Source organism: Cyrtonyx montezumae, unplaced genomic scaffold (assembly GCF_038088225.1).
Source record: "Cyrtonyx montezumae isolate F1298 unplaced genomic scaffold, pur_monq_1.0 scaffold_3, whole genome shotgun sequence".
Classification (NCBI taxonomy): domain Eukaryota; kingdom Metazoa; phylum Chordata; class Aves; order Galliformes; family Odontophoridae; genus Cyrtonyx; species Cyrtonyx montezumae.
Window position 1 is genome coordinate 89,795,320 of NW_027072034.1, and position 27,389 is coordinate 89,822,708.

At 39.3% G+C, this 27,389-nt stretch overlaps 1 protein-coding gene across 1 annotated transcript in view; it reads right to left on the bottom strand.

Annotated features, from left to right (window-relative positions):
* Positions 1–27,095, bottom strand: part of FAR2 (fatty acyl-CoA reductase 2) — a 62,875-nt gene extending 35,780 nt beyond the window's left edge. The window contains exon 1 of the mRNA XM_065742325.1: positions 26,881–27,095. Within this exon, the coding sequence (XP_065598397.1) occupies positions 26,881–27,069 (189 nt within the window). The 5' untranslated portion in view covers positions 27,070–27,095. The remainder of the gene's footprint in view (positions 1–26,880) is intronic.
* Between the last annotated feature and the right edge of the window lie 294 nt (positions 27,096–27,389).

Sequence of the window (27,389 nt, forward strand, 5' to 3'; positions counted from 1 at the left end):
ACAGCTGCTATACTCAATCCTTAAAAAACGATGCAGGTTCTGCAGTGTTTGTGCTACTATTAGCAGAAGATAATTTCACTCTGAAATTTTCTGGTTTTTTTCTTATTTTACAGTTATATAGTTAGGCAATTCCCACTTATGAAAGTAATCTCTGACTTCAGTTTACATTGTCAATCTCTTATTGTGAAAACAATAATTCCAGAATTAATCTCAACACTGAGTGTTCTTGATGAGTGCCTCTTTTCCTGCTCCTGCCCACTCAAGCTTTGACATCTGTAGCTCTCTCTGTTCTCTGCCCTTGCGTTAAAGAATTGTTGAGAGTGATTTCTGCCCATCAGTCTTACATTCAGGATTTTTTAATACCACAAAAGCCTCCCAAGAAAGGACAAACTGCACATCTATGGAAAGAGCACAGCTGAAGGATAAAGGAACAGTCAAACAATGTAAAATGCCAAGGGCTTAGCTTCTTCCTTTGGAGAAATTTTCAGTGAAGTGAAGACAAAATAATTAAAAAAAAAAAAAAAAGAACCCACACAAGCTTGGTAAAACCAGTGTCTTATGACATATTTTTAAAGAAGCCTGAGTAGTCCTTCCTTTAATGGGGCACCACAACCTTCAGCAAAGATGATTACTGCAGCAAGCACTATGCAGCATGGCATTTTATTGAGGAACACATGCAGGAGAGACACAGCACTCCTATTTGCTTGGTAAAGGTAACATTATTTCCTGAGCTCTCCTCAGATGTGAAAGATGAATCTTTCAAAGCTTTGAATACGTATGCTGCAACCCAGCAATGCTGATGATCAGCTAGGGCTCTCCATTACTCTACTCAAGATTCCTTACTCTGAGAACACCTGTTGACATTAACAGCTCTATTAGGGAGCCAATTTCAGGCCAATCTCATGCTTGCTCATTGGCTGGATCAAGGCCAGGTGTCTGACTAACTGAAGGTGACTGACCCAGACAGCACAAAGATTTAAAGAACAGCCTAGAAAGGTCACTTTCTCTTTTCTCCTGTGACATTAAAAAAATGTTAAGGTGCCCAGATTATACTATTTTAACCTGACGTTACTGTTTTCATTTTAATTCTCTAAGACTAATTCAAAATAGTGAATGGTGGGACCAAGTGTGTTTAATAGGTGCTAGAATACCAGGCTTCTCTAAAAGGATTACCAGAACTTGTTAATTTGTATGTGCAGATTTTAAGGCATTACAGTATGAGAACATTTGAAATGGAGGAAAATTGGACAATTCCCAAAAACCGCATCATATATATGAGGTATTGCTGAGAAGATTAAGGTTGAAAGAAATCAATTAAAAAAAAAACAAACAAAACAACAAAACAGACAACAATAATTAAAACAAAACAGAAAGCTTCCATCTTTTCAGACAGAGAAATAGAAGGGATTGCTTAGCATAACTCAGGAGAATGTAAGCATTAATTACTTATGTAGAAGGAAATATAAATAATTAATTCCATGCAAAACACAGGTCAAGTGGCAAAACTCTGTGGCAACAGCTCCTTTGAAAAAGAAAGTATTCCATTGCTGCATGGAATAATTTAAAAAGAAAGCCATTAAAATACCCTCTTTAGAACAGAGCATTCGTGTATATATGACAGGGAGCAGTCTGTATTATGTACAGGTAACAGCTTGCTCTGAAAGTTTATTTCCGCGGAAGCTACAACACATGCAAAGAGCACAATAATACTGTTTAATAGAACAAATTCTCAGCTACAAAATTCTATTTTCCAACAGACACCACCATTAGCTATGGATTTTTGTAAGCTATGAATAAGTGTCTGCATGCACCAGTGAAGTGGCTCACTGATTCACAGCTGCTATGATGGTAGCATTGCTAGGAAAATGTTGCCCACACAGTCCATACTCCACTGGCCTGAACAGATGGAAGTCAGGAGGTGTCAAATCTGGACTATAGCATGGGTGTTGTAGGACAGTCCTGCTGTTATCATGTCGTAAGAGAACAGTTTCTTTCTTCTTATGTCTGATTCTGGAAATTCCAATCTTCCACTTAGCTTCATGATGTAAAGGTCAGAGTTGATTCGTCCAGGTTCCAGGAAATCCAGAAGGATCAACCCTTTCCTATGCCAAAATGCAATACATGTCACTTTGCTTACTAAGGGCTTCATCTTGAACTCCTTCCTTGATGGAAAATTCACACGTTACCACTCCATGGACTGTTGTTCTGACTCCAGTTCACAGTGGTGAAACCATATCTTGGTCACTGGTAACAATACAATCCAGGCAATTGTCACCTTCCACTTCATGTTGATTCAATAGGTTCTAACAAACATGAAGATGGTGTTCTTTCTGCTCATGTGAGCAATCGTCGGACCCACCTGTTGCAAATTCTGTGATATTCCAACATTGTCACCATCCTTTCCAGAGCACTGAAGCCAATATTCAGATCACAACATAGTTCCCTGGTTGTAATCTGCCAATTCACGTGGACGAGCAGATCAAGATGCTTTTCTTTTTATTATGTGACTTCTGTACATGGCTGTCTGGTATGTGATTTGTCTTTCTTGTCACTGTCATCACTGTTGAAACATACTACCCACTGTCTCACTGTGCCAACATCTACTGTGTGGGCTCCACAGATGTTCAGCAACCATTAGTATCAATGGATGCCATTTTTCCATATGGAGGAATTCAATGACACACCTTTGCTTCATATGCATTTCCATGTCAGATTGCCCCTCTGCTGCTATCCATCACACAGCAACAAGATTTAAATTGTTGGGAACGTTCAACCACCACTGACATACCACCAACATTCACCTCTGACATCGCGAGCTAACATAATAAAACAGGAGGTATTACTTTTGGAGCACCTCTTGTACATAGATTAACACTCTAGTGCAGACATTCTTCTCTGATTTTTATGACAGCATCATAACTGGAGATGAGTGACCAGCATGAATTTAAACTCTTGCAGGTAGCAAGGACATGATAATAGCTATGCAAAAGCCTAATCTCTGCAGTTTTCATCTGACAAAACAGCTTATCAAATACATCCCAGTTATGTTTGCCACTGATAAAAGTCCTCCAATGGCTACTTTTAGAATTGCCACTGAAGCAAATCTGAGAAATAATCTAGCAGCTTCCTGAAATAAAGTAATTATCTGCAATTAATTTTTAGCCTGGTATATTTCTATAAGTAAGCATCAGGACTGCTCAGTCAAGAAACATGTGAAAATCCAGCTCAAGTAGCATTTATCAGGATAGTGCCTTTTTTCCCTTGCACACTCTGCCTCCTTTCTTCTTCAGAAAGTTGCTTTTAAGTTCTTCTTGGTTCTTCTCAATGGTTCTTCTCAAGGCAAGTATATCATAATTCATCTAATCTTTTAGAAAATGTACAGCAGAGTGTTCCTCATTACAGGAAAGCAAAAGCTTTTTACTTCAGTCTAGAATTATTACTTCCCTCTGAGTAAAGCTCATGTAGTGGAAATACAGTATTCATGACCAACATCTAGAACCCAAAAGCTGATTACATAAAGACAACAGAAACCAAGACTCGACAGACAGCAAACATCAGTATAGCTCAGCTAAGGTCAATGTGATAGCCAGCTACTTAGGATGTGTTTTTAAATGGCCAATTTCCTTGAAAATTGACTGCTGACGAAGTTGCTTTCTTTTAGTATTGAATACTCTGGTTACATGTCAGTTAATCAGTAACTAGCCCTTTCCAAGACAGGAATGGTAGACAGGACTATTAAGGACTTGACAGACATTTCTGTAGTCTATAGTACCATCATGCAGATGGGTGGACAAGTCACAGAGAATTATGGAGCTTTTTTAAAATTCACTAGACATTTCTTGTACCCCTGTATAATTAGATAAGTCAGAATTTGATGGCATTTTTGACATTTTACACCAGGAAAGAACTTAAGCACAGAGAAGGAGGATTGTAACACTTCAAGCTTTTCCTACAGGATCAACTTAATACAGTTCTTCCCACACATTTTTCAGAACTGTTTTCCTTCTCAGTCCTCCTCCATAGCTATGACCCAGTGATGTGATGAGAAAGGTGCAACTAGAGTCAGATATCAAAGGATGACAAGAGCATGTGGTAGTGGCTTGAGTCTCATCCATCTCTCCTTCCTCAATTTCTGCAGTGTAGAATTCACTACATTCACTAAGTATAGAGAATTGATGTATGCACTTGGAAGCATCAATAGGTGCAGAGTAATAAAGACACAGGTTGTGAATCTGCTTTTCCATACCTACTGACTTAATTACAGATCTTTGAAGTTTCACTGCCAGATTTGCTTGGATACCATGGAACTTTGTTGAGTCTCCAAAGACCAAACAGCCAGGAGCAAAGGCCGTGCTAAACACAGATGCTTGTTTCTTGGAGAGATGACACTGTCACATTTTAAATACCTAAGACAGGGTTGCTTCTTAAAAGTCTATGGAGACTGGGCTACCTAAGAGCTAGCAGAATGATTTCTAATGCATTCTCGTCTATAATCACATTAAAACATGCTTCATATCAGAGATGTGGAATTCTGATATTCTTCCCCTCTGAAAATATAGGATTCATGTGTGTAGTCATGTCACAGGTGCAGAGAGAGCTTTTAGAGAAGTGAGGATCACATGTAGCTAGCAGCTGAAAAGTGTACTATCAGATATAACTCCCTTTCACATGGAGAATTAGTAGGGAGAGCCAGGCCAGATAGAGGTATCCATGAATGCACATCTGACTGAGCAGGTATACTTTCCTCAATAGATCACAAAGAAGGCAAATTCAGAAAAAAAATCAGAATCTAGTTTCAAGGACAACTGCATGGATGCTTTAAGTAAATCTGGATGAGCTGTGATTCTTAACTGTGATCATGTACCCCACAAATGCAGCAGTTGTGTCAACCTAGGGTGAATGTCCTGCACTTCTATGTTCAATTCCTTAAGATCCTTGACCTTCTCCCTTCCTCTTTCTGAGGCACAGAGGAGAGATGCCATCATGAAGATCACAGTTAATCAGACAATCATTTCAGTTGGAAGGGACTTTTGAAGGCCATCTAGTCCAACTCCCTTGCAATGAACAGGGATATCTACAGTTGCTCAGAGCCCTATTCAGGCTCTCCTTGAATATCTCCAAGGATGTGGCATCCACCACATTATGCTTGCACATGCAAGTCTGACAGCTGGATTCACAGCTCAGATCTTCACTCTCAATCCAACCTCTTAGCATATTATATATAAAGTACAGACTGGTTTCTGTATATGAGTTCTCTTTCTGACAGTGCTTGGTTTGGCTCTTCCCATAATAAACACTCCTTAAATTCACCTTTTTCTGGAATGAATATAAATCAATATCAAATTATCCTGATATAAAGAAAAGGCAAATTTGGCCTGTGAAGTCTATGCCAGATTTTTGGCACACATATACCTTTTTCCAGTACCTTGGATCTCATAAAGCAGAAGGTGTACTCTTATTTCACAATAAAGACATCAGTGGCTAGGAGGGCAAGTTACTGACAGCATGTGATAGTTAACACCCTTTCCAGGAGTCAATGGCACTCACTTTCCAGTACAAATATCACAGTGTTGCTGCAGATGACTCAGCTACATGATGTATTTTCCCCCTTTTTTTTGCAATCACAGTTGTACCTGACTACAATGCTTTAACAGTGCTGATGGTAAGAGACAAGCCAGTTTGTGTTTCACATGACCTGGAAGACTTTTTATGTTTAAGTAAAAGATGAGAACGAATCTTAGAATCACCAAGGTTGGAAAAAACCTCCAAGATCACCTAGTCCAATCATCTACCTACAACTAATATTTCCCCACTAAACCACCTCCCTTATTACCACATATTTCTTGAACACCTTCAGGGATGTTGATTCAACCACCTCCCTGGCCAGTGTCTGACCATTCTTTCTGAGAAGAAACTTTTCCTAATATCCTACCTGAATCTCCCCTGGTGCAACTTGAGGTATCCTTCCCTCTAGTCCTATCAGTAGTTATGTGAGAGAAGAGGCCAGCACCCACTCTGCCGCAACCACCTTCCATTAAGTGGTAGAGATGAGGTCTCCCCTGAGCTTCCTTTCTACCAATTCCAGTTCCTTCAGTCGCTCTTCATAAGACTTGTGCTCCAGACCCGTCACGAGTTTATATGCCCTTCACTGCATGTGCTCCAGGACCTCAGTATCTTTCTTGTAGTGGGGGGCCCAAAACTCAGAACACAGTACTCAGGGTGTGCTCTCAACAGAGTTGAGTACAGGGAAACCATCACATCCCTGCTCCTGCTGGTTACGCTGTATCCAATACAAGCCAGGATGCCACTGGCCTTTTTGGCCACCTGGGCACACTGCTGGCTCATGTTTAGCTGAACGTCAACCAACACCCTCAAGGTCCTCTTCCTCAACACAGTATTCTAGCCATTCTGCCTCAAGCCTGTAGCACTGCCTGGAATTGTTGTGGTCAGAGAGCAGAACCTAGCACTTGGTCTTGTTGAACCTCATCCCACTGCTCTCATGCCAATGATCCAGCCCACCCAGATCCCCCTGAAGGGCCGTCCTACTTCCAGGAACATCGACACATCCTCCCAACTTGGTGTTGCCTGCAAACTTACTGAGGGTGCACTCAATGCCTTTGTCCAGATCAGCAGTAAACAGACAGACTTCAATAATGATCATGACAGACTCCAATAATGACCCCTGGGGAACACCACTTGTGACCAGTCACCATCTGGATTTAACTCAGTTCACCACTACCCTCTGGGCACAGCCCTCCAGCCGGTTCTTTAACCAGCAAAGTGTGTACCTGTCCAAGCCACAGGCTGCCAGCTTCTGCAGGAGAATACTGTGGGAGACAGCGTAAATGACTTTGCTAAAATCAAGGTAGATCACATCAACATCCTTTTCCTCATCCACCAGGTGGGTCACTCGATCATAGGAGATCAGGTTGGTCAAGCAGGACCCGCCTTTCATGAACTCCTGCCGTGTGGGTCTGATCCCCCAGGTGTCCCACACATGCTATGTGATTTCCCTCAAGACAATACGCTCCATAACCTTCCCTGGCACCCAGGGCAGGCTGATGGGCCTGTAGTTCCCTGGATCCTCCTTACAGCCCTTCCTGTAGATGGGAGGATTTGCTGAAGCTCAGATAGACTATGTTGACAGCCTTCCCTTCATCCACCAGACAGGTCACTTGAACATAGAAGGAGATCAGGGTGGTCGAGCAGGACCTATTGTCTCATCAACAGTGGCTGAGTTAACTCCATTAGGCTATTTATTTATTTATTTATTTACTTTCCTGTCGGAGAGCACTGTACGCCAGAGTTAAGTTCGCTTAAGCAGCATAAAGCAGAGAGCTCCGTGCAGCCATCTCCACCGCACTGCCCGCCCCCGGGAGCGGGGCGCGAGGGGAGTGGCCCTACACTGCGCTGGGGCTGCGCCCGGGGGCGGATCCTTAACCATCATGCATTAGAGTATTGCTTTTAGAGAAGATGAAAATGGGCTGCTAAAATGCTGCCAATATAATTCACAGTCTACAGATAAAAGTTATAAATTTTCTGTCCACTGAGGTGGAACTTTCTTACAGAACAATGTATGTGCATCCCTGCACCACCCAACTAGACAATGAAAGGTAGAAACAGATGCTTCCTAGCTTTCATTTCTTCTTTTCTCATTCTATTCACCTACCCGCTTCCCTTCCCTTCCCTTCCCTTCCCTTCCCTTCCCTTCCCTTCCCTTCCCTTCCCTTCCCTTCCCTTCCCTTCCCTTCCCTTCCCTTCCCTTCCCTTCCCTTCCCTTCCCTTCCCTTCCCTTCCCTTCCCTTCCCTTCCCTTCCCTTCCCTTCCCTTCCCTTCCTTCTTCCTCCACTTCCCATGCCAATTATACAATACTCTGAGGTAATAATAAATTGAGCAAAGCCCTCTAGACTCATACTGAAACTAAATATTATTATCTCCCATAGTAGCTGTACTTCAGGCTAGCAAACAGCTTCTTATGTTAAAGTTAAGGCAACAGATTACAGGAACTAACTTAATTTATGAGTATTTATATTGCAGGAATTATATCAATACATCAAACAAAGAAATTTATTTAAACAGTGATTAGACTTCTATCATCAATGTGCACATTTTTGTTTTCTCTAAGATACCCTTCCATTCTGAGTCATAGCTGCAGTTCTCCTGCAGCACTGTTACTTGGAGACTTGAGCTGAGCTTTATACATATTTCAAAGCCAATAACCATACAAAAAGTTGTTTGTATAATAAGTCTACCTATCTGTGTAAGCAGGGATTACCACTAGTGAGCCTGTGTTCTCTATACCTGAGGAGTTATAAATCACTTGAATGCTTTAATATACTGATGGAAATTCCTACCTGAAGGAGTGAAGAAGAAACGTACCACAACCAACTACCTGTACTGAAATGAACCTCTCATCCCACTTAATGTTTCACAAACAAGAAATGCACAATGATCTGCAGAGGACTACCTTCATGAAGCTATACATCCAAATTATATATTTAACTGAGGGAAGTACAGCTTGTCTCTAAATTAAGTTCGTAAGTTCATAAGTTCATAAGGTTGGAAAGGACCTATAAGATCATCTAGTCCAACCATCCTCCTATCACTATCTCTACCCAACTACTAAATCAAATCCCTTAGCACCTCATCTAAACGCTTCTTGAACAGCGCTAGGTTGAGGAGGTGCCTCAACCACCTCCCTAGGCAGGCCATTCCAGTGCCTGACCACTCTTTCAGAAAAAAAATGCTTCCTCAGGTCTAATCTAAATCTTCCACGGCGCAACTTGTGGCCATTCCCTCTCGTCCTGTCATTATTTATCAGGGAGAAGAGGCCCACCCCCTCCTCACCACAACCCCCCTTCAGGAAGTGGTAGAGTGCAATAAGGTCTCCTCTGAGCCTCCTCTTCTCCAGACTAAACAATCCCAGCTCCCTCAGCCGCTCCTCATAAGACTTGTGCTCCAGACCCCTCACCAGTTTTGTTGCCCTTCTCTGAACACGCTCCAGGGCCTCAATGTCCTTCTTGTAGTGAGGGGCCCAAAACTGAACACAGTACTCGAGGTGTGGCAATTAAGTTGACATCTGCTCTATCATATTCTGTATAAGGACATAATCATTTTCCCAGATTCCCTGGGAGAAACATACAAACAAAAATAACCCCATTGCTTAAAAAATCTACTCCAAATAGCTTGAGAAGGTAGCAGCCTTGGGACTGTACAGATTTCTGCAGATTCTACTAACAGAGTGATGAGGGCTAAGCTGGAGGTCCTGCTGGAGCACCAGAACTTGTAACCTGTTAAAGCATTTGCTGGGAACTAGAAAAGTGATAAAATCAGCTGAAGGACAGCAAAGCTGCATGAGCGCAAAACCGAAGTATGAAACAGGTTACTCTGGTGATCTGGTATGCAGACTGTAAAAAGTATGAAACTGCTTATGCTTAACTGGCACTAGGTAGAAGAGTCAAGGCTTTTCTTAGTGAGTGTATATGGTAAACAATATAATGCCAATATGAAATGGATAATTGCAGAGCAGTATTGGGGTACAAAGTCACATGTAACCTGGCAACCACATAACTAATACTCCACAAAGTAAACATCGCCTAAGTAACATTATCAGAAAAAAACAACATTCGGTATGGATGCAGCAGAAACAGGAACAACTCAGGAAAAAGTAGCATGGGATAATGTTTATTTGAAAGGACTGTGGATGAAGAAAGAGAGGTGCATGAGTTCTGTAAAGGTGGGTCTAAAGTAGAAAAATAGGAATTAAGGTATGGAATCATAGAATGCCCTATATTGGAAAGGACCTTAAAGAAAATTCCTGAGGGAGCCCCACTGGACAACCCTCTGGAGCCTCCACCAGGTCTTTATGTGTAAGATGTGGTAGGCAAGAGTAAAAAAAATGAGGAACAGATTTGTACCTTAGGACTAAATAGCGGGAAGGAAATGAAGTAGATCTGTAATTCAAGAATAATTGGGTATTATTCGTAAGATTTAAGTGATGACTAGTAGCTTTACAGTTATGTGTGCTTTTGGATTAATTATCATTTAATTACTCTATTAGTCTTGAGTAAGTGTACTGCTGAATGAAAAAACATACTTCTTAATTCTGTTATGTCTGAAGCCTCTACCTGAAGGGGAGAATATGACACTCAAAGCAACAAATGAATACCACCTTCAGCTCAGCACCCTGAAATACAAGCCCTAGCCATTAATCACCAGAGGCAGCCTTCATCCCAACTCCACACAGATGCTCTGCATCCTACCCAATTAACCTCTGTCTTAATCTTCCCACTAAATGACAGCTGTAGTCCACAGGATCCAAATAACTTTGGCAAAAATAACAATACATTGATCTTCCCATTCTCTGACTTGCTGTGCTCAGCTCAGGAAGAGTTTCCCACTTTTGTACAGGAAAATGGCAGAATTACTGCTATATTATGAACTTAAGAGTCAGGAGAACTGCTTCATGGTGTCATCCCTGCCTGTGAACCTGAGGAAATCATGACAGTATGACTAGATCTTCTCTACTAAACTAATAACTGTGATAGAGGAAACCTCATATTCTCTTGTTTCCTCATCTCCACCCATGGTTTCCTTTTGCATAGTCTTCTTCTGGTACTACATCACTTCCTTTCAATCTCTTTGGGACCTCAAGTACCACATGCATCTGACTGGTAGATTTGTGATCCACTGAACATCTACATAGGTGCCAAAGCAGGAAAGTAGAAATAATGTGCTACAGATGTGGAAAATATGCGGTCTCTGAGGTGGGCTCATGCCTTAATGGTAATATTTGTTTCAACTTGGATTCTCTGGTAGTAGTAAGTTAATGGCCAAATATCTCATATTTGTATTCCTATAGCTTCACAGGTATGCTGTGTTCCAAAACATTTTTTGCCACAGAAGTGTTTATAACACACCAGTTAGTGGAACTTTGAGGAAAAAAATGCTAGGAGGAATATTCGAATCCACACGATTTTCCTTATATTGAACATTTTATTGTAACTCATGCCTTAGAAACGAAAAACATTCAGTTCTGGCATCTTCTTTCTAGGGATAATAGCACAGCTATAATCTCCCCTTCATTTATTCAATTCAACACTCAGCAATGAAATTTTGTCTGATTTAGATAGAGTAAAATGTACTAAATCAAGAATATCTTCCCTTTTACACTGGAAGAGATGGCTCTCCATATCACTGTTTGCATCTCTCTCTCATATCAAGAAGTATCTCCTGATAAAAAGCACAAGTTGTGTAACAGTATCTGATCATTAGTCTCTGAAATAAGAGAAATAACATCTCATGAACAAAGAACTGCTGGAGCTATCTCTGCCATATGAGGTATGAAGAATTCTGCTGTACCATTATAGGAGAGGAAACCTGTGAGATCATATCTAAGATTAAAATACAATTTTGAAAGAACATTAACCTAAATTTAGGGTTGCAGTTTTTCATGGAAATACACATTTTCTTGCATGTTGCTCTAAAGTCCTTAGCAGTTTACAATATGATTTTACAATAAATGTTATTTCTGAAACATTACTGCAGACTGTTTTGTTTGATTAGCTTTTTTTTTTTTGCTCTACAATTAAATATCACCTACTGTAGCTAAGAATAGTTCAGAGAACATGCAGTCATTTATTAAAAAAAAAAAAAAGACAAATTTGCTTCGTATTCTGTGGCTGCAGCAGAGTATCTTGGAAAACTCGTTTACCATCTCTACATTAACAACTTTGTTGTTAAGATATAATCTCACGCTAAGCTGGTTCCACAGAGTTAACAGACCTTACAAAGTATTTCAGACAATACAGCAATCAAAAGAATCCTGGAAAAAAAATTGCAAGTATGTGTCATTTATTTAACTACTTTCACTTCTCACACTGGAAAAAAACCCCTAACTTTTTAATTTCCAGCTGATGGGATGGTTCAACACCCTGAAAATGAAACACATATACTTCTAATAACATCACATCATACAGCTTGCAAGGAGCTCTTAAGAGATTACTCACAGCTGAGTAAATAGCCCACAGTACTGAGTACTTCCTTTGTATGGGAAAATCTCTTTCATGGGGACAGACTTTAATTCACCTATTCAGACACCTGGTGACAGAAATTGTTCTGTACTGGTCATGGAAATCATTATCAGTGCTGGTAATGAAAACCATAGCCTTTACAGAATAAGTACATTTTTGTTAATACTAATGAATAATACTTTACTCAACTAAATGAACTTAAGACACTGCCCATTTAAACTGTGCATATGGGTGGATCTACAACATCTATTCTGAACTCATTCTTCATGCAAAAATCTTCCAGGGGAGTTTAGAGCAGGATGCATTTGGAATAGACATGCAGCACAGTTTCCTGTTGTCACAATTCCACCCATTTAAGTGATCCACATAACAGGTCAGTCAGGCAAATAGACTGGTGCTGGTAGTGATAGTAAGGTAGACAAGGCAGTCACAATAGAATTGCTACCAATGGCTTAACAGTACCTACCAGTCACCTTAGATATGTTTTTTTATGTTTTATTTTTTATTTCTATCAAATATCTCTGGAGATACTAAGTATAAAGTAGACTTACACTGACATTCAACAGAAACTTGTTTTCTTCAAGTAGGTAGAAGTAAATTTTCTCCTTGAGCATAACTCTTTTTTTCATTGCACATTTCAGGTTTTTATTTGGTGCCCTATTTTTTCCCCCTTGCAGTCAATGACTACACATATACATCAGCATATTCAAAAGAAACATTTTAAGATAATTCTTTTCATAGGATAGTGATTAAATAACAGATCCTTTACCATAGAGAAATACCATTGTTAATTATATAATAGGCTGCCTTACTTCGTACTTCATTTTCATGTTTATATTATGGTTACCTCTCATATTTCTATTTCATATTTTGTCCTCAAGTAATCTGTTGAACCAGACCCCTGGAGCCAAGCTGTTGACCTTAGAAAAAATCTATTATCTTTTAAAAGTTTTTTAAAGTTTTCACAAGACAGGTGGCTTTTCTTGTCATGTCTTTTTTTTTTTTTTTTTTTTTTTTTTGTCTTTACAGCTCAGAACCCCTGCTATCTTACCATTGTACAGGGCTTAGCTGTGCCTTTGGAACTGGAATTGAGCTAGCCCTGATGTTAGAATGAAAAACTAATGAAAAGAAGGTAAAAGGGCAAATTAAACACAGTGCCTGCCAGAGGACGGGAGCACAGAACAAGCTGTAGCCAGAGAAATTATACAGGAAGATAAGAACTGCCATGCAGCATTAGACCTATGGTGTATTTGTTCTTAGACCATATCTGACAACAGGTACAAGGTATCTTTCCATGACAGATCTGAGTACTCTGTATCAGGAAGCTGGGAATCTTCTCAGTTAACAGAGGCATCACAGCCCTTAATTTGTCCAAACTACAGTATTACTGTTACAGGAAACCAATCCAGTAAAGAAAGGAGTTTCACTCGAAGTAGAAGCTGCAATGGTGCCTTTTGTAACAGTAGGGGAGGTGCCTGGAAAATCAAAGAAAGGTGAGACAGTAAGCATAGATCTAAAGACAGGATCTGTACCAGTAAGACTGAAACAATATTCTATAACATTAGAAGCTAAGATGGGGTCTGTTGCCTCTCATACCAAAATTCTTAAAACATGGTTTATTAAAAGAATGTGAATCTAAGCACAACACCCCAAACTCTGCCTATTAAGAAAGCTGATGGGAAGTCTTACAGACTAGTACGTTATCAAAGAGCAATTAATCCAATTGCCCAGAATGTTCAGCTTGTAGTAGCAAATCCATATACATTGCTAACGGCTCTTACTGAAGAACAGATGTGGTTCACAGCTTCAGACCTGAAATATGCCTTTTTATGCATCCTGCTCTGGATTTGAAAATCAAGAGCTGTTTGCATTTGAGTGGGAAAATCCTGAGACAGGTAGAAAAACTGAGATTGAAAGATTGAGAGATCACAAATGATCTGAGCAAACATGGTAACAGGCAAGCGTATAAACTGATGAGGCGACTTTAAGGGGGTGATCCAAGAGGATGACCACCCAATGGTCTGAAGGTCCACTGAAGGTTACTGGTCTATGAAGGCTACTGGTCATGTAAATGCTGTCTGTGACATGGTCTGTTGCCCTGGACACCCAACCTCTGGCACTGATAAACTGTGGATGGATGAACTTTTGGACTCATTCAAAATATGCATTTGGAGTAGTGCAATCACATGGGGTTATATGGAAGGAGAAAGGAACTAAAATTATCTGCACAAGGAACTAAAATTATCTCCACAAGGAACTAAAATTAAATGTAAGGAAGAAATTTCAGGGCTTTTGGAGAGCATTAAAAATCCTAATGTGGTGGCTATTATGCACTGCAGAGCTCATCAACAAACCACTCAAGAGCAAGGGAACAAACTGGACATCTTGACCACAAAAAGGGCCTAACCAAACAAGCCTCCAAAATGTGAGTAAGGGCACTTATAGACACATTTGGTTCCAGTGGCCCAATTGTATGCTCCATTACAGAAGCCAACCAGTAGCTGGTTTTACATCACTTGAAGGAAAGTCCTGTGCATCTGGGGAGATACTCCTAGCAATGCAAATTCGAGACAACAGTACAATGAGTAGGGTATATTTATCTAGCTACATCCTTAGAGATACTCTCTAATGCCACCATACATAGCATAGTAAGACTGCAAAGACATTTGAGACAATCCAACAAATAACTGTAGAAAACCAGATGGCCCTGTGTTTGTTACTGGCTAGCCAGGCGGGTGTATGTGCAGTTATTAATATATCATGTTGTCATTATGCAGATGAATCACACAGAATAGAAGAAGATATAGAGGAAATACAACAACTACTAAAGCTACGTTATCAAATATCCCTTGATGATACCTCACAGGGTTCTGAGGAGGTCTGGGTCAAGCTGATCTCATGGTTACCTGATTGGTCTTAGTTGAAGAAACTGCTTTGATCATTGTTTTTTTATTGCTGTGTGCATGATTGCATGTGTAAAGATAAAAGGCTGCAATTATTGTTCTGACTGTTGCTGGAGATTTAATAGATTGATATAGTGAGGATCATAGTGTGTTAGCTACAAACCCTCAAAAGGAAAAAAGAGATCGATACAAGTTCTAACAATACTGTTAAGCATGCTAATGCTTGTTGATGGATAGTCCTGTAGTTTGTTTACAAAATGGGAACAGTCTGTGACTTTGTACTAAGTAGATAAGGATGACATGATGAACTCTTTATATTCAGTAGATAAGGCAAGTTTTGCTTTGCATCATCTAGCTGTAAAAACAAGTACTGTGTAATCTAGGCAATGAGGTAGAACCCTTTGTTACTGTTTTTGAGGGAAATATTGAATATGTATGTACTGCCTAGGAAAACCTTTGCATATGTAATGCAAGTAATGTATATAAACTAAAGATCATTTATGCAAGGTATGCATGATTAGGAAGGATCCCCTCATGTTCCTGGTGCTGAAAATAAAGAATGCCTGCTTTCTAACACTGCAAAATGAGTCTTAGAGAGTTTCCTGATCAACTGATTGACAGTAACAATCCCTCATTTAATTGCCCAAAACATCATATGTAATTAATTTCAAAATTCAGTTGTTTTTTAGTAACATAGTCTTCTCTTTCCCAGCACTGAAAGGAAAAAAAAAAAACAAAAAAAAAACAAGCACTTGTTTTTACTTTCTCTGAGTTTCCCCTTATCTGGGCACTGAGTTTATCTTATCTATTTTTGGCACAGAAGTCTTTGGCCACTGTGGTTTCATTTTTCACTGATTCTCCTGATGCCAGGAATTTGAACATCTATTAGTGCATGAACAATCTGTTGTCAGGCATACAGAACTGACTGTTTTCCTAGAGAGCATCTGCATTCCAAGGAATTCAATGTTTTCATATTCATACAGCCCATGGAAAGAATATTTTATTAAAGAAGATGGTCTCAAGGTTATGAGTGACCAGGGAATTATGTTGATTACATGTTCATGAACCTTACAGATTACATGTGAAGCAGAAGGGACATAAGATAAGATTTCCATATATGTCTTTTGGATTGCAAATATACATACGTATATTTTTATTAAGTATTCCATTAATACCCAAGTACTACTACCCTTATTTTTCACTAAGCTCTTTATAAAGATGATCCAAATAACTTTTCAGACAAGGAAACAGACACTTAGCTTTGAAATGACTAACTCGAGGTCACATAATTAAACAGTGGAAGAATGAAGAAGAGAACCTATTTTAAATCCTTCTAGGAGGTAATACTCCTTACTTAACTGTTTCTTTCCAGAGAAGGACAGAGAAGGAACAAATGTGTAACCAAGATAGACACTAGAAAACAAAACCAAAAAAAAATACACATGTACCAGCTTTGGCACAAAATCAGAGGAGTATTTCCTGTGGTGCACATATAAACACAGAATTGGTGCAATACTGATTCCAAATCAGCTCTGACATAGGAGTACAATGGTGCATGAAAAGCACTTAGAGAAACAATCAGAGATTTTTGAAAGTATCCCTCAGGAGCTTTCCATATTGCTCGTTTTGTGTAAATGAGCAGATAACATGCAATTGGACTAGGCTAAACTGCTATGAACAGCAGCAAGGAGTCAGCAGACTGCTAGAGCTTTTTCTTTCACATCCCCTTCAGTGGAAGGCTGATCTTTGCACTTTTAATAAAGAGCTTCAGTTCAGCCACACCTCTGAACCTCAAGAATAAAAAATAGTTACAATAGTTGCTCAGCTGCCCCATTTGTTTGCCAAATAACAAATCAAGTATGTTCATCCAGAGGGACCTGGACAGGCTGGAGAGGTGGGCCCAACATGAACCTAATGAGGTTCAACAAGGCCAAGTGCAAGGTGTTGCACTTAGGCCAGGGCAATCCCAGGTATTCATACAGACTGGGGGAAGAAGTCCTGGAGAGCAGTTATGTGGAGAAAGACCTGGGGTCCTGGTGGATGAGAAACTGGACATGAGCCTGCAGTGTGTGCTTGCAGCCCGGAAGGCCAACTATATCCTGGGCTGCATTAGCAAAGCGGTGGCCAGCTAGTAGAGGGAGGTGATTGTCCCCCTCTACTCTGCTCTTCTGAGGCCTCATCTAGAGAACTGCATCCAGGCCTGGGACACACAGCACAAGAAATACACAGAGCTCTTGAAATGGCTCTAGAGGAGGGGCACTAAGATGATCAGAGGGCAGGAGCACCTCTCCTATGAGGAAAGGTTGAGGGAACTGGGCTTGTTTAACTTGGAGGAGACAAGGCTCTGGGGAGACCTCACTGTAGCTTTCCAATACTTGAAGGGAGCGTATAAACAGGAGGGAGAACGATTGTTTACATGGGTTGATAGTGATAGGACAAGGGGGAATGGTTTTAAACTAAGACAGTGGAGATTTAGGTTGGATGCTGGGAGGAAGTTTTTCCCTCAGAGGGGGGTGACGCACTGGAACATGCTGCCCAGAGAGACTGTGGATGTCCCAACCGAGCAGGCATTCAAGGCAAGGCTGGATGTGGCTCTGGGCAGCCTGGTCTAGTGGTTGGCAACCCTGTCCATGGCAGGGGGTTTGAAAAAAGATGATATTTGAGGTCCTTTTCAACCCAGGCCATTCTGAGATTCTATGATTCTCTCAAATAGGTTTTTGGAACCTCCCAAGGAAAGTAACTTCAAATTTTATTTTGGTAAAGTACTTTCATATGCATATCTTCTACAACTGATTCCATCCAGCACAATAAGTAATTTAATTGCACGTATTTCCATGTAAAAGATGTGAATTATACTTAAATTATTTGCTTTCTGCTGTTGTCACCTGAGATATGTTTACCTTTGAGTCAAAGATAAGCAGTGTACAGGCTCAACCAACATAACTCCATTTATGTGCACATGCTTCAGCTTACTTGCTATTTAAAATAAGAAACGGCATGCATGGAGAGCTAATGCTATGTGAAACTGACTTTTCCATTACATTTAAAACTAAATATGACAGATTTTGGTTTGCAGTTGGGTCTATAAGGCAATATTTCAAGATATTGTTGGTGGAGGTTAAAGGTTGACTGTCAAAAACATTATTTCCTTTGTTTCTGATCCATCAATTTGACTTTTTGCACCATTCAGTCTTCACTACTGAAATACATGCTGGTACAGGGGGAAGGATTTATTTGTATGTGCAAATTAATCAATTATTCCCAAACAGCCTCTCGAAACAAAAGACACTCGAAAAACATCAGAAGTGATAAAAGGATAATAAATGAAATTTAACACATTCAAATTATTTTCAAATGTGATATCCAGATTTGCATACATGCAAGTTGAACAATATAGACAAAGATCTACTGGAGATAATCTGAGATTTTACTATTTACCCTTAGGAAGCAGATGGGCTCTCACATTGCTGTTTTCAGGAGAAGGAACGTTCTGAAAACCACATGAAATAAGGAAGAGATCAAGAATAAGTGTGCAGGTTTTTAAGCTAAGACTAAGCTCAGTTTTTTAAGCCACAATAAAGACTAAGCTCAAATTTTACAGTCTATTGGGATATCTAAATTTTGTACAGCTAACAGCATTATGAGATGACAATGACCACAAAAGAACAAACGCCAGTGCCACTGCTTTCTGAAGACACACCAAAGAGCATATATAGGACAAGAAACATGATCTGCAGTGCAGGCAGGCACTGAGCAAGGCTGCAGGACTCATCCCTTCATGGCTTCTTTTGCTATCCAAAAAAAAGTGGTCAGTACAGAGGAAGAGAGGGCATCTGGATATCTGCACACATGCAGTGTATGAAGAAATTACAGAGACTCAAAAATATATTACTGCTGCTGTTCCTGCTTTTGTCCTTACTCCTTCTTTTTGCCTTGGCAAGCAGAAATACAAGGTTCCTCTCCTCTACTCAGGTGGAAGGGGTTGAACCCATTTTCTCCACAGGATATTCACATGAGCCCAGACTATAATATTCTTGCTCCTCCTTTCCCTTTGCCCAAATCTCTGTACTGGTAGAAAGCTAGATTAATAATACCTGTCAGACACAAACCCTAACCCTAACCCAGTCCACTCTATGACATGATTCTATGATTCACTCCCAACAGTCTAATAATAATAATTTATAAACAGTCTAATAATAATAATTATATCCTAATAATCTCTTATTATTCCAAACTATTTATCACCCTTAAACTGCTTATGAACAGGCTTTTCAATCAAAGGTTTTTAGGAGAAAGATCTCTGTTTGCATACCCATAGTATTTTAATTTCAACATCGGGCAAAAAAAAAATATTGTATAATATACAGATATCAGAAAAGAATTATGGTTCCTCTTCTTCCTTATCCCTATCCAACATTCTTTTCTCTTTCCCTGTTACTTCTTTCCTCCTCTAGATCCTCGATCACTTTCAGATCCTCTGCCTTTTCAGCAATGCTAATTGCCCACTCCTCAGATTTTATTTGTGATGCTTTTCACAATTTTCTTCCCAAGCACTATCTTCCAATAGCCTTTGTAGAGTTCCTCTGTTCTCCTTTTTCCCCTCTTATTGTATCTTCATCATCTCTTCTTAAGTTTTCATACTATTCTAGCCTTTCCTTTTATCTTCTCTATCTGTACTGCATTTTCCCTAAGATTTCCACTGCTGTCATCATTATGTCATAAACTAACCCCTTTAATCTTTTGTTCATGACTCATCTCTCTCTCTCCCTCTTCCTGTCTCCTCTCTCCCTTCTGTTTTTGAACTCCTGGGAACCTTGATGTTCACTGTAATTTCTCATAACCAAAATGTCAAGTCCTTCTTTTAGCAGTAACATCAACTCATTATTTAACTACCTCCTTTCTCTGTCCCAGAACATTTAATTTGCATCACAATCCTTTTATTTTCTCTCTGACTTCATTTGAAAAATAAGAGCTCATGTTTGCTTTTCTACATACACAGAAACTTACCGATGTAGTCTGTGGTTCTGAAAAATGAGTATGGACACAAAAACATGTTTTCAAACATAAATATGTTGACCAGTATTATCACTGTTGAGCTGATGTATTGAAGACTTCTAAATTAAATATCCCAAAGGGAATTAATTTGTAAACAGGAATACAGAAAAGTTTTACTTACCAGTACATACTGAAAATTTCTATCAAATAAACTCATTATATACAGAAAATTACAGTTATTATTATTTATAATACTGTTATGAGTTACATGCAGGTGTGGTTCTAAATCTCTAAACTTGGATACATCTCTGATCAAGTTACACAGTGTGTGGAGAAATCATAAATTATTTAGCAGCATCCATGTATACAAAGAAGTAGAAAACTGCAGTGTGATTATGGAAGCATGAAACACGTATTTCCTCTAGGAATTCCTTCAGTCACACATACATTCTTCTTCAGCTGACCAAAGCTCGAATTTACATTACTGATGCAATGGAGAAACAAGTATCAAGCAAGAGTTTCATCTGTCCTTCCCTTTTTCTCTTTTTATGGTTTCTCCTATGGCATCTGAGTATGCAATAAAAATAGTAGTAATTAATAAAAAATTCCACATAGCTGCTTTTCCAGCAGTTCTACAGAATGCGGTCTGTGCTGACAGCTATACAAGTGCGAGATAGAGAGGAGCCGTAGGAAGCCAAATTCTCTGGATGCTAAGTGACAATGAATCTTTTTGCTTTGCAGCTTTTCAGTTACCCTACTGGTAGGCATGACTTTGCAACAAAGACCTGATGAAACAGCAGGCAGATAGCTTAGCTGAAAGCTGCCAGGTGAGATTCTACGCCATGTGTGATGGTATGTGCTGGATATGCATCAGCTAAGGCACAAGACTGCAGTTTAGCTCCCAGAAAAGGCAATGTTATTGCACCTGGATTGATCCAGATGCCCATGTTCACAAAAAGCCTGGAGCCAAGGAGCAGCAACACAAGGCTGCAAACACCCAACAGCAGGAAGTGAGACTGAAGTCATTCAAGTGAGACTAACTTGTGAGCTGCTGTGATGGTGTTTTTTTGTTCAGTGTAAAAGGTTATCTTGTCAGCACCAGCTGTCTTGTTGGCCTCTTATGCGATGCACAAAGCAGGCTATTAGCTGATTAAATACAAGGAAGAACCTCACCATCCCTCTTCAATCACAAAAACAAAATGTAAAAAAGAAATAAATGAAATGGAACAAGGCAGCAGATGGTTTTATCTTAGTAAAGAGGCACAGAACGGTTCAAGATCCTTGCCTGCATTTATGTTAGCACCCTTAAGATTTAGCTCCTCTCTACTACATGTTTAGCTCTTTTACACCACTATCCATGAGATAAGTAAGAAATAAATTTCTGTTAAAGTGACAGATGTATTCCCCTCTGGTACACAAATACCAGAACTATGTCTGTTACTCTACTGACCAAAGTGAGACAAAATTAAGTAATAGATAACATCTTCATCTCTGTTGGACCATAAGCTTCCACATCTTTTACTGAGTGAACAGGATCCTGTTCCATCAACAAACCACCGTATTATTCTCTTCCAGATACTGGTGCATGCACTGTTACAGTGGCCATAACAGATTTAGTTGCTGCCTCTGGAGGAGTGTCATTACACTTGTGTGACATGGAGAACCTCAAATGCTTATAGTGATGACCAAGATGCATAAGCCAGGAACTGGAGAAGGGATACTTGAAGGAAGTGGGGGAATTAAAATCTAGCATGAGTTTCATAAAATGTAGTTAGGATTAAAAAGCAGCAGCATTTTACAGTATTTTTAGACACATCCTGCTCATCCTTTTCTACTGCCTCACAGCTTCTCCATCTTCTCTTTGAACTATAAGACATTAGCAAGAGTCTTTTCCATTTTGACCAATCTTTCCAGTTAGCAGTACTGGATAAGTAGACCTGAAAGACACACTGGCAGCAGCAAGCACCATTGGTTCACTGCATGCACAGAATGGAACAAATTCAGCTCTCCCTGGGAAAGCTACAAGGCAAGCCAGCTTTAGCCCAGTAATTGCTTTCCAGGAAATGAGAAATACCCCCTTCAAGCACTCCTGCTTATTTGAACATGAAGAGGAATCAGGAAAAACAAAGAACACTAGAACACTGCCCCACCTCATCTGTGGACACATCCAGGATGAAGCCAATAATAAAATGTTCATTTTTTGTGTGTATACAAGCTATGCTCTGTGTCACACAGACATGGCATTTCATGAAGCACAGAGCAATAGTTTAGGGACTTACTGCTGTCCATAAACTGACAAGGTCACCATTCCTGATGCACTCCTCAATGCATGTGCTCATTTTCTAATTGATGCCAAGATAATTAATGATCTGTTCACTATACATTTCATATTAATGCAATAACAAAACAACATTTACAACTAAGATTAAAAGATCTGAAGAAAAACAATATTGTACTGCATTTCAATACAGTCTTTTTCAGTTACTCCAAAATACTATGAAAGAATTCTGATTTTTAACTAAATTATACTTTTTAAAATTTTACTGTTCACATTGGATTTAGAATTTTAAAAATTGCAGATAGTACACATTTTAAAAGAACACACTAAGGTATTTTGTCCCTTCATACTGCATTACCCTTTTGGAACTTTATTATTTTTTTACATAGTAGTTATCTTTCAGCGTATTCAAGTGTAAACAATTCAAACAAGGCAGTTCCAAAATGTGATGCCTCAAAGTTTAAACCCCTATAGACATAATGACGGAAACCACAAAAGAAAAAAAAAAAGTCAGAGATTATGCTAATAGATATGTGGAGATGAAAAATGACAGGCAATTTCTTTCAAAATGCTGTTATGCACTACTACAGATAAAGAGTCTGAAGAAGGACTTAACCTGAAAACCTTAGCATTATGCAGTACAACTAATTCCTGTCAATCTGCTTCTCTGCTTCCATCTTGTTTCATCCAAATTTCTATTTTTATCTGTTTGTCAGATGGATCTTAAATAGAAGACTTTACAACCTCAATGGGCAGCCTGCCCCAGTGCTCTTACACACTCAATTTAAAGATCTTCCCTGTGTTTGTACGGATCACCGTGTGTTCCTGATGGTGGCCATTACCCCTTGTTATGCTGCTGAGCACCGCTGAAACGAGTATGGCCCCATCAACTTGACTCCCATACTTTAGATATTTATAAACAGTGATGAGATCTCCTCTCAGTCTTCTCCACGCTGAAGAGTATCAGGTTTCTCAGTCTTTCCTTGTATGGGAGATTCTCTAGGCCCCTAATCATTTTTTGTGGCCTTTCGCTGAACTTTCTCTGGAAGATCTTTGTCTTTTTTGAACTGAGAAGCCCAGAACTGGACATAATATTTCAGATATGGACTCACCAGGACAGAGTAGAGGAAGAGGATCACCTGCCTCAACCTGTTGGCCACACTCTTTTTAATAAACCCCTGGATACAATTGGCTTTCTTGTTCAGAAGGGCACTTTGCTGGTTAATGGACAACATGCTGCCAATGAGTCCATCTAAGTCTTTCTCCATTGAGATCTTTTCCAGCAGGTCAGTCTGTACTGGTGCATGTGGTTACACCACCCCAGGTGCAGGTCGCTACACTTGCTCTTGCTGAAGTCCACAAGATTCCTCTCTGCCCAATTCTATCCAGGTCTTGCTGAATGGCAGCACGGCCTTCTGCTATGTCAGCCACTCATCTCAGCTTTGTATTGTCAGCTAACTCACAGAAGGTGGACTCTATCCCTTCCTCCACATCATTGATGAAGATACTGAACAAGACTGGGCCCAGTATCAACCCTTAGGAAACACTGCTAGTTACAGGCCTCCAACTAAACTCTGCACTGTTGATCATAAACCTCTGAGCTCTGTGAGTCAGCTAGTTTTCAATCCACCTCACTGTTCAATCATCCATCCCATGTACAGTTAGACTCACTGCAAGGATGTTGTCAGAGACAGTGTCAAAAGCCTTGCTAAAGTCAAGGTACACAACATTCACTGTTCTCATCTAGCCAGCCAGTGATGAAAACATAGAAGACTGCCAGATTGGTTGAGTACGATTCCCCCTTTTGAATAAGGAAAACATTTTATTCTAAATTTGTCTGTGTATACTCAGATATATACATTCTTGATCAAAAACTAAGATCAAGAACAACAAATGCAAATGTTTCAAGCATATTTGGGTTAAGTGTTTCCTATATTTTTATTTGATACGTAGCCTGGATGTTCCCCAAACTGGAGAATGACAACAAAAACTGTAAATGGCAAGTACACTGTCAAGATAGTTTGATTATTCATTTTAAAATTGCTCTACACTAACCATTATTATTAAAGTAACATTTTTCAGTACCCGAGCCTATTTGTTCTCTTAGAATTTTATTTTGACAAGTGACATGCTTTTGTACATGCACACATTTCTGAAGCATTTTCTCAAAGAAACGCTGTTCTCTTTCCTATCCCATGGGCAAGGAAAAACTATCCTGGAGGCTATTCCACAATACTCTACCTTTATCACTGCTCCCTGGTCCACAGTATAGCACAGCTGACCAATTCAGAATAAGGGTTTTAAAATTTTGCTATGTGAGATGTGTCTGACGTGTCTGATGGAAGTACACACCCCATAAAATGAACCAGTCTACTAAAAGAAGCTGCTGTTTCTTGAGCTTACAGTAAAACATTCACATATTCTTCTGCTTAACTGTGGTCTGTTCACATACTGATTATGCATAACAGAGTCTTTATACCATGCAATGTGCCTTCATATCTGTAACAGACAATACAGTTGTAGTAATAAAAGTAAAAAGGTACTCTTCTTTTAGAAACTATTCAGGGCTTAAACCTTCAAAGAATCATATGGCTTTGGTCCAAGGCCCTGTGTAGTAAGATTTATCTGAAAAAGACATAATATCTACGTATGCAAAAGAAAAATAAACACTCAGCACTTTCATCCCCTTGGTCTTCCTTCAGTAGAAGACAGATGCTTTCTCACAAATCCCAGTTCTTAGTATTTAATTTTTAAAAGAATAGCATCAAAATATATCCTCCTCCTTAGAGGACCTGAACGAGATGCGCTCAAACCCCCAGAGTTTTTTTCCTTTGAAGAATGTGAAAACCCAGCTTAGACACTTGCCTCCCCCTTTAACTCATTCGAAAATCAATGAAACAATCTAAGAATCTGTCAAAGGTTAAAGAAAAGGCTGTCAAGTCCTGTTCTCCATTGGTATGTCTAAAAATGCTGATATACACTAGGAAAAAAGGGGTACATCTCTTAAAGCTGCATCAGTAGAAGAGCTATTAGAGAACTTCACCTAGAGCTAACAACATCAAGATGTGCTGACAAACTGAAGAAACAAGACAGCATGTTTATAAAGAATAAGCAAACCCACTTCTAGAAATCATGAAAAATAGCTTTGCTCCTCATTTTCATTGTGGTTAAAAGCAAACAAACAAACAAGCAAACAAACAAAAACAAGACAAAACACCAAAATGCAAAAAAATCATTCAAGCATGTCAAATTTAGGATTTTGTCCTTTAATGATGAAAACTCACATTATCCCTGTTATCAGTGATGAAAGCTATATAAACAGCTGAGGAATATTCATTTAAAAGAGAAGTAATGAGAAACTGCGTGTTTGACAGACTTGCAAAAAGCAACCAGGATGACTGTTTCCTTTAAGAGCACTTACGAATGCTAAAGTTCCCTTAAACAGGAGAATAATCTACAATTTCCTGAAAAAAAACCCACATAGAAATAAACTCCGTTCTTAAGCATATTTAAGGATTTTCTAGCTTATTGTCTGGATGCCTCAACACAATGAAAAGAAAAAAATAAAAAGTCTTCTCTAAGCTTTACTTATCTCTTAGTATATCAATAGACCTGACCTATTTCCAATTCCAGTAGAAGTAGGAATACTTTCCCAGTAAATTCGTGCTTACTGTTTTTGACCAATGCTCTAAAGATATGTTGGCCTGTTCTGGATTAACTCCAATTTCTTGCCCACTAAAACTAGATCTGCCCCATCTTCTCATTTTCCATGTTCTGCATACAAATTCTCACCTGCAGGAAGCATTATCTTGAACTCTGGCATTTATCACAGCTGGAGGAGTTCTAAGTTCAAGCCCTTCCCACTGGTGTAAGCTGCAGAAGAGCCAGAATCTACCAAGATACCAGGCCTACCAATGACTCCTTAACAAATCTTCACATTTGATATAACAAAAGGCTTTGACATCCTTTTAACAGAAGAGATATGGCTCTCCTCACTGGAGTGGCAAGCTAAAAGATTAGTTGAAACACGATGAATAGATGGATGTCATACAGGTCTATTCTTCATCTCACAGAGCTCACTTCATCCATGCATTCTGCTGCATGCAAATTTGGAAAACATTTTTTTCAAATGTGAGAGTATTTTACCTTTTTCTAAGTGAGGTGAAACTGTAGCTGATGCCAGATGCCCCAGAGAACTTCAGCAAAGCAGGCCTTGTCTTGCAAAACAAGTTTAACTAATAAGCACAAGAAATAGGGTGTGATGTGTTCACACTTAGTTTTATGTTTGAATTCTACAATTTGAATGTTAAGTTTTGATAGTAGGGAACTAAAAAGAGTTAGTTCATGAAAACAACATTTCTCTTACCAAAATAGACATTCACTAATGTAGTGTGTATTTGAACATAATTCTCAACATAGAGCAACGCAGAAAAAGTAAGAAAATGAATTACATCAATACAGTGTAAAATCCTGCATCAACTATCAAAATGAGACAGATGTGGGTTCATTTGTGCACAATATTTATCTGTTTTTTTCTTTTTTTCAGACAGAACAAAAATATACACAGATTACAGAAGAAGATGGTATTCTGCTCTTGAGTAATAAGCACACCTGCTTTACTCAGCTTAAATGAATTTCAGGCTAGATTCTTGAATAAAATATAGAAGCTTACCTTGCATTTCAACATGTTGGCCACCCTCTCTTGCATTGACTGTCCAGCTTTTGGTCTTACAAGTATATAAACTGCTTTCACATCAGGGCTAGAGCGCAGAAGCTTTTCCACCAGCACTTTGCCCATGAAACCTGTAGCTCCTGTGATAAGTACGGTCTTTCCATTGTAATAAGCTGAGACTGAAGACATGGTGCTTTCTTCTTCTTCTGTTCTTCCTGTAGGAGGTACCTGAGCAGATACAGAAATAAGGCTTTAAGGCTTTTCATATTAGACTGATAAGTCTTCAAGGAACTACAGTGCAAGAACTTTTTCCAGTCTATCAGCTATAGCAGCTCATTTTAGATCAGCCAAAGGTAATTTTAAAATCAGTTTTCTTCTTCAAGATGTCATCATGAACAGAATCCACACACACAAAAGATTAATCTGAGAAGTCTACATACCTCAAGTTCACCCTTTATTTTATACTACAGTTGCAAGTCAAGACTCTTAGCAGGAGATGCTTAACTGCA